The sequence below is a fragment of the Clytia hemisphaerica genome, unplaced genomic scaffold, assembly GCF_902728285.1.
Source record: "Clytia hemisphaerica strain Z4C2 unplaced genomic scaffold, Clytia hemisphaerica genome assembly, whole genome shotgun sequence".
NCBI lineage: Eukaryota > Metazoa > Cnidaria > Hydrozoa > Leptothecata > Clytiidae > Clytia > Clytia hemisphaerica.
The window spans coordinates 3,246,653-3,260,414 of record NW_027104594.1 but is presented as its reverse complement, the minus strand read 5'-3'; the positions used below and the strand labels follow the sequence as shown (position 1 = coordinate 3,260,414).

The 13,762-nt window shown below is 36.1% G+C and overlaps 1 protein-coding gene across 1 annotated transcript; it reads left to right on the top strand.

Moving 5' to 3' along the window:
* The first annotated feature begins 252 nt into the window (after positions 1-252).
* LOC136823887 (uncharacterized) lies at positions 253-3,152 on the top strand. The gene is made up of 5 exons (XM_067080044.1): positions 253-345; positions 797-928; positions 1,483-1,741; positions 2,121-2,278; positions 2,900-3,152. Exons 1-5 carry the CDS (start codon positions 286-288, stop codon positions 3,029-3,031), a joined length of 741 nt encoding a protein of 246 aa, XP_066936145.1. The 5' UTR covers positions 253-285; the 3' UTR covers positions 3,032-3,152.
* Positions 3,153-13,762: the final 10,610 nt, after the last annotated feature.

The following is a 13,762-nucleotide window of genomic DNA, read 5'->3' as shown; positions in this document are numbered from 1 at the left end:
CATTTATCCAAAACACAGACATCCATTTTCATGCTCAACAATAAAAAAACAAAACTCAACAAACACATGGCGTCCTTTTACAAAAAAAGTATTGCGTAACAACATTCCAAAAAGAAGTGTATCCGAGGTTTTAAAACATTGTTTTTACATTGTTATCATTCGAATCGAACGTTTATTGCAAGTAAATAGGGCCTTATTCGAAAAGAATACACACACAAAACATTTTTTCTTTCTTTCTGTGACTGACTTCCCTACAAACAAGGCAAACAAAACCAGGCAGAAAAAATGGATTCTGAAACGCAATCAGATCAAGGCAGTAGCAGTCATAACATTTCAGAAGCGGAGGTTTGTACGATTCTAAAATTAATTTTATTTTGGGTCAATTCAAATATTAGCAAAACTACCGCATTATAGCTGGGAATGCTGGCTTTTCACGATAAGTGTGCACTCTTTTTTCTTTTCGCTATTACTTTTGAAGGAATTCTTCGTTCTTTATAAATTTGGTATCGTGGGATAGATATTTGTGAGTGGAACAATTTGAAGTAAAAAAGTCTTTAAAAGAATTCTAAAAACGAAGATGAAAATGAAGAAGAAAAAAATGAAGATCTTGTAGAGAAGTGCTATAACTTTGATTTTCACTGGAGAGATTCTTTGGTCTTTGGAGGTCATCACTGTGAAGAAATTTCACTAAAATATTTATTCAATATAAAGCTATGATACAAAGTTAATAAGTGATTGCTTGCCTAGGAACCCGTAGAAGCAAATCTGTGACGAAAAATTTCATTTTTGATTTCAGTCTTTTCAACTCAAGTTTTCAGTGGTAGAAAAAGAACGAATACTTACGTTGCTGCGAGAAAATAATATCCAGTACACTGAGATGAACGATGTCGATTTTCAGACCGAGGACGTGGTTGAGAAATCCACATTGGTAAGGTCCGGGCCGTTTGGTGAATTAATTTTAAGGAAGTAGTAGGTTTTTTAAAGCATTGACTTAGCTAAATTAGGGTACATGTAGGGCCCATTAATTCAAGACTCCGAAAGCCAAGGGACGCTAAAAAGGCCAATTTTGGAAATTTGCTCTCTCAATAAACCAAACTTAACTCTACTGGAGGGGAAGGGTATGAATTAACTAAATACAATATGAAAATGCGTGATCTTGGGTTAAAGAAATATCTAAGGAAGATTACACGGAATTTCGATAAATTCTGGGGGTTTTCGTAAAAAAATCTAAAAGATCTAAAGGAGGTACTTTAGGCGTACAAACTTTCGCGAGTAAAAACTTTCCCGAGGTCAAAAAATTGCGAAATTTCTGACATTTACTTTTGCAAAAAAGGCCAAAATTCGTGAAAATCGCTCAAATTTCTCCTCGCGAAATCTGTACACCTAAAACAGTTGTAAAGTCTGCCGCTAAAAAAAATTAATTCACACCGAATAAAATCAACTTTAGACATTTACGATTAATTATTTCATTTGCTTTTTCAGCCGACAGTTGAGGATGATGACGAACCAAACGTTGATTTGGAGGAGATTCAACGACAAATCATCGCGTGGCTGACGGTCAACCACGTAAGACGGGTCGATTTTGCCAAATATATAGGACGCTCCAAAGGAACGTTGTCAGATTTGCTGAACAAAACACCAACGGCAACGAAAGACGGAAAACAAATCTGGTTGAAGATTAAAGGTTTTTTGGACAGTGAAGAGGAGCAGCATGATCTGAAGGAGGTAGCTGTCAATTCAAGTAAGAAAATTGAATTTAAACTTAATTTATTTTTATAATTGTTAATGAACTCTATAACAGAAAAATAACTCTGTTTTCACCAAAAACAGATTTTACTTAGTACGCGCAATGGAATCTCATAGTCGAAAGTACAAATAGAAAAAAATCATTTGGATATAACTATAAGGAGATGCTTGTTTTTTTAAATGTGCTTATTGAAGACACCCCTGTCTCACAGCCCCGGGGAACTTTTTCTATGTGAAGTGGGCATGGTTTTGGAGTGTAAATTTTTAAGAATTGAATTTCGAGTGGGGGTGAAATAAAAGTCGATTTCCCAGTGGGGCTGAAACTCCATTTTGATTTTGCAAGAAGCTTCTCATGTCTTGTTTTCTCCTTTTAGCACAATCAGTAAAGAGAAAACGTTCTGGACAAGGTCCTGCAAAATTTTCGGAGGTGGAAAAGGCGATGCTGGACGAGCAATTCATGAAGGAGGATGGCAAACCTCCATTAATAAAAAAAAAGGCTATGGCTAAAATGGCAGGATGCAGTGTACAGCAGGTAATGAAAACTTATAATATATAATCGCGAAGTTTAAAGATTTCTAAAAATATATAGATATACTATATATATATAGTGAAGATATGTAATATCTGTCATTTTAGAAAAAGAAAAGTATTGATATATAAATAACTCAAACTGATAAAAACGAAAAAAGTTAAGAATATTTTTGTTTATTGTGTGTATTTACGATTTTTTTGGTATTTTTTATTTTTTAATCATTCCGAAACAGAGGGTAATTTAGCAAAAAGTTAAAGGGAATTTAAATAGTGGTATGTGAAAGAAAAACCTAATCCAAATGAAGATAGAAGAAAAGTAATAGTGGAGAAACAATGAATTGCATTTTTTTATATATATATATAGTATGAAAATAAAGTGTTTTCTCCTGTCAGATCTACAAACAACAAAGAATGGCCGAATTCTTTTTCCACTTAGAGAGACGATGTTATAATGAAAGGGTAATTAGTCCTCTCTGGGTCCCTCTGTCTTTATCCTGGCTTGGGACAGGCTGACTGTCATATATATATATTTATTTAGTATAAAGTCTCTAGGGGGTTGCGTTTATCAAGCACCCCAAAGTAAGGTATATCTTATACTCATAGACTAACTTATTTCTTTCAGGTCACAAATTGGATTTACAATTCGCGAAGGAAAGAGAAGATCGGGGAGTACAAACGTGGCCAGTACGTCAACGAGGTGCCAAAAGAAAAACGAAAAACTGTTATTGTTAGTAGTGACGAGGAAGAAGATTGATATACATTATTTACAAACATTTTCTATTTCGTTTTCCAAGCTTCTTTTTATCCCCAAGCCAATCGAGTCAAAATTATTAGGAGTTAAATTTGATTATCTTGGTATATCAGCATTCCTTAGCTTTTTTATTTATTGAAAGTTTTTACCTACAGTATTCGCAATTTGTCTAAATTTAATTATCCTTGACACCGATAGTTGACCGAAAACACCGAAATAGAGATTTAAAAATCTGATGTTCTTGAAGTACCAATTACCGCAACCTATTATTTTCCCTTAATACCGATCTAAAGCGAGGGCAATATCGATAACCTATTAGCCCATCCGTTAATTCCACCTTTTTGATTAGCTCATTAATATAAAAAAAGGCTTTCAAATATTTTCATATATCGTCTTTTTTGTCTGGAACAGCTGTACTGTACATCAAATTTAAGATCTGGAACCGATTAGAGAAATGTTCCTTGATAATAACGAAAGTTCATCGGTAACTTTGAATATTTTCTTCACGAATGCATCGTCGTGTCGTCTTCTGTCTTAGTCCAAAGGAATGCGATAGATAGTCCAACGTTAAGTACATAAAATAGAAACAAACGGTATACAGCTAATAGTGTTTAGCAAGCGTATATTAGGTATTAGGTGTGACTAGTATAAACTTTACTAGGAATTTGAGAAAAAAAGGGGGAGGATGAAGTCTCCCAAAGAGAATATGTATAAAAACAAATATTTAAACATATGTTTTTATATTCTCTTTCAGTCTCCCTAGTCTATCTGCTTCCGCCGGGCCTGCTCCATAAATTTCCTTTAAAGGGGACGGCGTGGGGACGGCGCATGTTATATAAAAATTTTTCTTACTTGTTTTATTTCCCAAGATGTGGTTCAATCATTTGCGTTCTGAGAGAGATTTTCCAATCCGACTATAAATAAAAAAATTGTGGTTGAATCAGCATAGGCCATTTCACAGTCGAAATAGATCATGGGTAATCAGGACTGATTGCGCCTCCAAACGGCTTCCTGTTGGCTAGACGCAAAAATCTTTAAAAATTTTCAAAACTTTGGACTAATAGTCTTTAGCGCGGAGTGGTCATGATTACCAATTACGCTTTCAAAGTTTTTTATTCTTTGTTATAAAACCCCTGTAAATCAGGAAAGAAGTCAGTGGAGAGTTTGAAAAAACTTACGATGTGTGTAATTTCAAAATTACGATCAACTTGAAGGTATCGGGGTGGAGAGATAGAATAACCGTATTTTTAATGGCTTCTGATATGTATTAATCGTACTAATCAAACTTATCAATATCAGCCTAAGCCTTAAACTTAAACGGAACTGATTTTATACTCACCGAACTTTTTTATCCTTAGCTGATCTGACCTACAGAATAAGTCGAACTAATCCGTAGCTAACCTATACTGAACTGATCGAACTTAATCCGTAGCGAATCTATCGAACTAATCCATAGCTAACGGACTAACGTGACATACCGAACTAATCGAACTAGTCCGTTGCTAACCTACCGAACTAATCCGTAGCTTAACCTACCGAACTAATCGAACTGATCCGTAGCTTAACCTACCGAACTAATCGAACTAATCCGTAGATTAACTTACCGAACTAATCGAACTAATCCGAAGCAACTTACCGAACTAATCGAACTAATCCGAAGCAGCTTACCGAACTAATCGAATTAATCCGAAGCAACTTACCGAACTAATCGAACTAATCCGAAGCAGCTTACCGAACTAATCGAACTAATCCGAAGCAGCTTACCGAACTAATCGAACTCCAATTTCCGGTAAAATTGTGAGTGTTCGATTAAGTTCGATTAATTTTTTTAATCGAACTTTAATCGTTCGATGGAGTTCGATTAGTTCGATTGTTCGATTGGTTCGACAAGTTCGATTGATCGGGTCTGGTTTATTTAGAGCTGTCGATATCGTACAGCTTGTTCGGTCGCAGGCACAAGATATAACTTGCCCTGGCCACGGGGTGCCTCAGTCAGATTCAGTGGCCAATACAGTGCTTAAATCTGAAGGACAAAAAAAAAATACCTCAATCAAATTCAGCAGCCCGGAAGCGGTGCAGATAAATCTGAAGGGCAAAAAAAAGTGCCTCAGCCTCACTATGTGAAAGGGCAAAAAAGGTGCTTGAAACAGATCCACCAGATAAATAACTCTATGTGGAACTGGAAAAGCAAATTGAAAGTTTATACTTACTATTTCTTCCTGATTTGTAATATTTTGAGTTCCACTATTTTGCAAGAATTTGATACACTGAAACGTTAACAACGTAACCTTCTAGAAAATTTCCAAAAATGTTTCAATGTTCAAGCTTGAATTACTTTGGAGGACAGCCGTACGCTCTAAACTGTGGAGCTAATTAGGCAGTTCACAGCCGTTGGCATTCATTCTCCACAGTACTAGGCCAGTAAAGTATTCATGACGTAATTTTTAGAAAACGCGCGAAAAGATTCCGTGGTTAAACTAGCTTGTAAAAATTTGTGATACATAACTGATAGTTAAATTTAGTGAGTCTATCCACCCGACTACTTTCGTTTTCTACATTTTTCTCCAACTTCACCACAGAAAGTCTATCACAATACTTTCGCTAAGGCGTGAACCGTGGTCAAGCAGTGTAATAGTATCTGTAAGCACTGTGGACCGTGGCCAGGCAGTGTAAAAATTGTATATGTAAGCACTGTGGACCGAGGCCAGGCAGTGTAATAGTATCTGTAAGCACTGTGGACCGTGGCCAGGCAGTGTAAAAATTGTATATGTAAGCACTGTGGACCGAGGCCAGGCAGTGTAATTGTATCTGTAAGCACTGTGAACCGTGGTCAAGCAGTGTAATAGTATCTGTAAGCACTGTGGACCGTGGCCAGGCAGTGTAAAAATTGTATATGTAAGCACTGTGGACCGTGGCCAGGCAGTGTAAAAATTGTATATGTGAGCACTGTGGACCGTGGCCAGGCAGTGTAAAAATTGTATATGTGAGCACTGTGGACCGTGGCCAAGCAGTGTAAGAGTATAAAGTCAGATCGGTGTCAAAATCAAAACGTCGGGTCGTAATATCAAACTGTCAGGAGTCTGCTAAATGACGTGCCCTACGTGCCCACGTGCCCTCATTTTTTTGACGTGCCTTCGTGCCCTACGTGCCTTACGTGCCTTCGTGCTCGCGTGCCTTACGTGCTCAACGTGCCTACGTGCTCGCGTGCCCTCCGAAATTCTACGTGCCCGACGTGCCTACGTGCTTACGTGCTTGCGTGCCCAAAGTTTTGACGTGCCCTCGAATTTTGACGTGCCCTCAAATTTTGACGTGCCCTCGAATTTTGACGTGCCCTCAAGTTTTGACGTGCCCTCGAATTTTGACGTGCCCTCAAATTTTGACGTGCCCTCGAATTTTGACGTGCCCTCAAGTTTTGACGTGCCCTCGAATTTTGACGTGCCCTCAAATTTTGACGTGCCCTCAAATTTTGACGTGCCCTCGAATTTTGACGTGCCCTCAAGTTTTGACGTGCCCTCGAATTTCGACGTGCCCTCGAATTTTGACGTGCCCTACCTTGATGATTCATTATCAGAAGACATTTCGTCCCTCTCCTATGAATTCTTCTGTTAAGTTAAACTGTTCCTCGTTTTGCACACAAAAATCGCAAAAAGTCGACACAAAAGAGTAAAAATCAAAAATCACCGTATTTACTTATCATTATATTGAGTACACCACACACTTCACAGCTTTTAATAAGATTGTCCTTGAATATATTCGCGAAAGCCATCGTTTTCGAATGTCGCTTATTTACACATAAGAATATCGTTGATTTACTTTAGGCGTGCAAACTTTCGCGAGCAGAAACTTTCGCGATTTTCGCGAATTTTGGCCCTTTTCGCGAAAGTAAATGTCTTTAACAATTCTAGGAAGGGCCATTCGCAAAAGTTTTTGCTTGCGAAAAATTCTTGACAAAATAAAAAATCTGTAAAACTTCAAACTTTGAATAAAATGTAACTTTTATGGCACTTTTTAGCCTGCTAAAAGACTAATAAGTCAAAGGACAAATGTTTCAAGCCAATTTAAGAAGTATTTGTCTCTCTAAGCCATTTTTTAATGTGAAAATTCTCAATTTTACGTCTTGATTTGCGAAAGTTTATGCTCGCGAAAAATATTTTTCCGTTTAAATTCGCGAAAGTAAATGTCGTGAATTTCGCGATTTTTCGTCCTCGCGAAAGTTTCTGCTCGCGAAAGTTTGTACGCCTAAAGTACTATTTTCTTTTTAATTAAAAGTGCAGACACAGACAATTTGTATAAGAAAATGTGGTGTTTAAAGAAACACCAACTTTTCTTTTTGGTCAGCGGATTTAAGATTTTCAGCGTCACTGACTTTATGATGTTTTACTTAAAATGTTCTCCTTAAAGTGGAGACAACATACACCATTTTTTTAATACAAATTTCCAAAAAATTTGGCATCGAATTAAAAAAGTTTTTCTATAGGGAAACAAAAAACTATGAGACTGTCTTTGTGCAAAATTTCAAGTTGTATTTCAATGTGATGCTTAAGATTTGAAGGGAATTCTAATGCCATACCTCTATTAAAATCTTAAAAAATTCCTTCCTATTTCAGAAAGTTCTTATAATTAACACTATATCCCCTAACTTAAAATAAAACGAGAGCAAGCTGATAAAAAGTAAATAGCATGCGTCTCACATATTTTCTCTTTTTTTCAACCAATCTGAAAAGTTCTTTATTGCCCCGCAAGGAGCGCAGCGACTGAGGAGGCATTCATAGCTTCACGCAATATATTGGACTGGAATCTCGAATTTTTGCGAATTGTTTTTGTTTTTGTGTTTGCGTCGTAATCGGCTTTCCGGCCAATTAAGTGTTCCGCAAAAATATGGCGGTAAATTATACAGCGGTAAATGTTATAGTTATACATATTTTCATATTACGTTATATGCTATTACCATTATTGCGTATTACATTTTATTAGTTTCGATTTAGCATTGAAAAGCTGAAGCGAGTGTTATAAATGCAAATTATAGAAAAAGTATAGTGATTACACCATAACACGAATTACAATATTACTTGTGCAAATCAAAACAAACAAAATGGCAGACTGGTTATGATGATGAGCTGATTCGTTGACTGGAAAAAGTGTTTTGTATGTCAAATTTTGTTTCTTGTCTTTCAAACTGAATACTAAATACTGTAATTTAGTCAGAAGTTTATTTCAGCAATGATTTCAATTCTTTTTCTGGAATCTTTAAAGAAGTTTGCTCAAGTTTTCAAATGTATATTTTGATATTTTTGTTCACACTGTAATTTATCTTTGTCTGTTATTATATTAATAACTAGCTTTATTGTTTATAGAGCTTCTTGAGCTTTAAAGACCATCATATGGTCGTAACTCGAGAAAGTCCTTCTTAACTTGGTAAAACAAGATACCGGCAAAGTACAAAAAAGTTGAATGTGCACGTGAGTAAAGTTGAATCCAAAAGTGGTTGAATGTCATGAAAAAAAATTAGGCACATTTCAACTTTTCGACTGTACGCCTGAATGGACCACAATGACATTCCTTTATTTTTCTTTTGACTGCAATCACAGCGTACGCAAGTGGAACCCGGGCCTTAACTAGAATTGGTCTATTTCAGATGGCGCAGAACTTTTTGATGGATTTTATACGCAGTATCATCTTATCATCTTACTATTGTTTATTAGGCAAAGTAGCAATAGAGAGTTGTTGAAATATATAGCAGCCAATGAAAAATAAACAAGCTATTTCTGATTGGTTACCTTGTTGATTTATTCACCGCACCGCTATATATTTTGCCTACAATCTAAGATGTCTGCAGCATTATCGGAAAAGGTCTATTTAGTGAATGATCATGACATATATTGTTGTAAGAAAAAACAAACAAACAAGGAGATGTGAAAGTCAGTAAGATAATGATACCATGATTTTCGAAATATGTTTTTGAGAAGCTTTTCCAGCTTTTCCTTGAATTTCATTAAATTGTCAAGCTGCATGAATTCTTCAAATATTTTGTTAATGGAATATGATTTTTTTTCAATCAATTAATAAATAATTAAATCAATCAATTATTCCTGATTATTTTTATTAAAAGCTTTATAACTGCATGACATGACCTTTCTGTGGGGGCATTTAGTGAAAGCTATGACTAGTTTAGTTTTGGTTGATTCGAAGTAATGCTTAACCATCTCCTTCAGTGTTTCTTGCTAATTCTTTTATAAGCAGACATCAAAACATCTTCTAAATATTTTTTTCTTCCAACTTTAAAACCCCAACCTATAGTGTAGTGTATAATTTATCATAGTGAAAATACTGTTGTTAATTTTGACAATACGTTAAAATTTGAGGGCACGTCGAAATTTGAGGGCACGCCGAAATTTTAGGGCACGTCGAAATTGGAGGGCACGTCAAAATTCGAGGGCACGTCAAAATTCGAGGGCACGTCAAAATTTGAGGGCACGTCAAAATTTGAGAGCACGTCGAAATTCGAGGGCACGTCAAAACTTGAGGGCACGTCAAAATTCGAGGGCACGTCAAAATTTGAGGGCACGTCAAAACTTGAGGGCACGTCAAAACTTTGGGCACGCAAGCACGTAAGCACGTAGGCACGTCGGGCACGTAAAATTTCGGAGGGCACGCGAGCACGTAGGCACGTTGGGCACGTAAGGCACGCGAGCACGAAGGCACGTAAGGCACGTAGGGCACGAAGGCACGTCAAAAAAATGAGGGCACGTGGGCACGTAGGGCACGTCATTTAGCAGACTCAACTGTCAGAGCGTCGTGCCGAACCGTCAGGCCGTAATGTCAAACTGTCAGATCGTCGGGTCGAACCGTCGGGTCGTAATGTCAAACTGTCAGATCGTCGGGTCGAACCGTCGGGTCGTAATGTCAAACTGTCAGATCGTCGGGTCGAACCGTCGGGTCGTAATGTCAAAGGGTCAGGTCGTAATAATATCAAAGGGTCGGGTCGTGATGTCGAACGGCCGGGTCGTAGCGTCGAACCAGACTGCCGGGTTAAACTGCCGGGATACAATGCCGGATTATCGGGTTTATCGGGCTTATCAGATTAGTTAAAATCTCGTTCCGCAGAATACTATAAACTAAATACTAAGAACAAAAGTGGAAGCAAAATGGAAGCGAAATAATTTGATCAGTGAAATGTTTATATTTTTACCACTGATTAAATATACTTTCAGGTGTCTATAACATGTTTATATTATCAAAATCATGAAGTGTTCTTATTCATCTTTGTGCAAAGTTTCAATGTTTATTTTTCTACGATGCTGAAGATACAAAGAAGATATTTCCAACAAGGCTGTAACCAATTTATACAGACAGACAGAACTATCTCTTCTCTTGCTTCTTTCAGTTAAATAACAATGTAGTCAATTTTGAACACTCAAGAGGAGAAAGAGATTTCTATTTTCTCTCGAAAGCGTGCATATGGATCTGAGAAGTGAAATGAAACTCATCAACAAGAGACAAGAAATACTTCATCATCTCTCAAAAGTGTGCATATATGGATCTGAGAAGTGAATGAAACTCATCAAGACAAGAAAGCCTTTTTCAAAGAAGATTTTCATGGTTCGTACTTCAAAATAAGGGACATTTTTGTTCATCCAATGACTTGAAAAATCAACTCTGGAGACTGTAGTCTACATAACTTCAGAATACTTCGATAGAATCATGGAACGCGGATATTATTTTCTCGACAAAAGCACTGTATCATGAGATTTTGCACGAACCAAATAAAATGAAGTGAAAAGTAACTCTACGATGAACGAAAAACTCTGGTTCTAAGCATCATATGTACTGATGTGGAATTTTATGAAATAATATTGTTGAGGAAGTAGCCGTAGGACACATTGATTTGATTATTAAATTTAAAATCCTGTGACTATCATTGAAAATTAGATCAAAACCATCGATCAAGGGACTTTGTCTTCTTGTGCTTCTAGCATGGTTCGACTCTGAAGCTACATATCTCTGCACCCTTTTTGAAAGTCCTCGTACATGCTATGATTTGGGAACAGTTGAACATATTTTTCATGTACCAGTTTGTTTCGTGATGGATGGACATAGCTGCATTTTTTACAGTGGTATGGATATGCTGCTGTAAGAAGAACTGTTTACATTTTATTTACGTTGTTAACTTGAGTGAATGTGGAATATTGTGACTGATGTTGTATGAAGTGACGATAAATACATATACTCAATGATGAAATTTTAAGATATTAAAAACATTTTCTGCTAAAAAAAGTATTTTTTCACCAACAGTTTTGATAAAATTTTATTTACTAGGCAACTTTTTTCCCTATGAAGTGCTACTGTGTGAAAAATTCTGAGGGTGCTTTAATTGAGATTTTTTTTTTGAATGGAAAGAAATATTTGAAAGGCAACTTCAAAGAGGAGGCATATTATTATTCAAATACTTTGCATCACTCTTGTTAAAAGTGAAGCCATAAAGTATTTGTAAATACTTTATATAGTTTTCAAAATCCAAATGTATATACAGGAATTTTGTAATGTGATGTTATTTTTTTCAAAAAATGTTTTATGCTTTATTTACTATTTGTTATTTTGTTCATCTGCTCTTGATGAAACACAAAGAACACAGGAAAACACAAAAGAACTGTTATATCTTCTCATCTCACAATCTCTCTTTGTATAGAAAAACTCTTGTGTAGTATTTACATTTGTGAATCAATTTTGGCATAGCAAAACAGAAAATTTCCTTCATATAAGTATGATACAAGACAGAAGAAATTACACGAAAGATTTTTCATTCCCCTCCCAACTTCGAACTTTTTTATGTCGCAAAGTATTTTTCGGTTTGTTTAGATTACGAAAACGAAAGTGAAAATCCCGTTCGACCAATCAAATTGTAAACTTTTATCGAGTCTGCTAAATGACGTGCCCTACGTGCCCACGTGCCCTCATTTTTTTGACGTGCCTTCGTGCCCTACGTGCCTTACGTGCCTTCGTGCTCGCGTGCCTTACGTGCTTAACGTGCCTACGTGCTCGCGTGCCCTCCGAAATTTTACGTGCCTGACGTGCCTACGTGCTTACGTGCTTGCGTGCCCAAAGTTTTGACGTGCCCTCGAATTTTGACGTGCCCTCAAGTTTTGACGTGCCCTCGAATTTTGACGTGCCCATGAATTTTGACGTGCCCTCGAATTTTGACGTGCCCTCAAGTTTTGACGTGCCCTCGAATTTTGACGTGCCCTCGAATTTCGACGTGCCCTCGAATTTTGACGTGCCCTATGACATTTCGTCCCTCTCCTATGAATTCTTCTGTGAAGTTAAACTGTTCCTCGTTTTGCACACAAAAATCGCAAAAAGTCGACACAAAAGAGTAAAAATCAAAAATCACCGTATTTACTTATCATCATATTGAGTACACCACACGCTTCACAGCTTTTAATAAGATTGTCCTTGAATATATTCGCGAAAGCCATCGTTTTCGAATGTCGCTTATTTACACATAAGAATATCGTTGATTTACTATTTTCTTTTTAATTAAAAGTGCAGACACAGACAATTTGTATAAGCAAGAAAGTTTTAAAAGAGAAGGAATAACAATGATCTTCTTTCCTTTGAGTGATCCTCAGCACATTAACACCTGACGCTATTATATATTTCCCTCTTTCATAAGTTCTCGGGTTTCCGACTTTTTAAAAACACAATAGGTGTATTATCAATTCAATGTCCAATCAAATCACTCGATTCTTAATCGCTGAGAGCGCAAGCGCATTTTGAAGCGTATCATAACATAAGACGAAAAATCATTTCTCACATTTTTGTATAAAATGTGAATTTTTAAAAAGGTTTCAAATTATAAACAAAATTAAAAAACCCCATTTATCATGAATAACTGACGAAGGAAGATTTTTCAATATCATCGGATCAATATAAAGATATTTAATATATATCATTTAAAGATTAAAATAAAATCTTTCAGAAAAACCATCCTATAACTTTGTTTGTTATCAAAAGTGTTGGCAAATCAAAAAATTACATTAAAAAACATTAACTTTATGTGTTTTGTGTTTATCGAAACTAGCACTGTTAATTTTCTTCCTGAGTTTTTCTTTTCAAAACATCTCGAGAAGTGATAATTTCAAGGATTGCATTAATTCTGAATTCTCATTAAAGTTTTTATTTGTCAATTTTCGAGACAGTAAACCAAAATTGTTGAGTACTCCTGACTATGTACAGGCCTGTACAAACATTTCCCATGAGAAATCCTCATTAAATTTCAATGTTAAATCAATAGCAGGTTGAACATGATTATTGTTCCAAGTTGTTCAATAAGTTATTTCTTGACAGGTTGCATGGTATCTTATAAAAATTTTCGACATCATTCAACGTTTTCTATTAAATTTTTCCATCATTCTTTCTTCCTTTACCACAATCAATAAGCTCCATTACAGATGGTACATATGCTTTGGTGTGGAGAACGTGACAGTGACAGTCACAAGTTGCAGGCAATACAAACTTTGTTGGAATTGACCTAGATAATGAAAGAAATAAAATTTTAATAGCTAAGCGACTTGAAGAAAGGTGATGAAAATTTTCTCTGACAAATTAAAAGATACTCATGAACCAACAGTATAACAGAGTATAACTCTCTTTTGGTCAATTCTTGCCATCCCAAAGAAAAACTGAAAACATTACCCTCTCTGGCTTACAAAAAATAGCCATGAATAGGGAGACTCT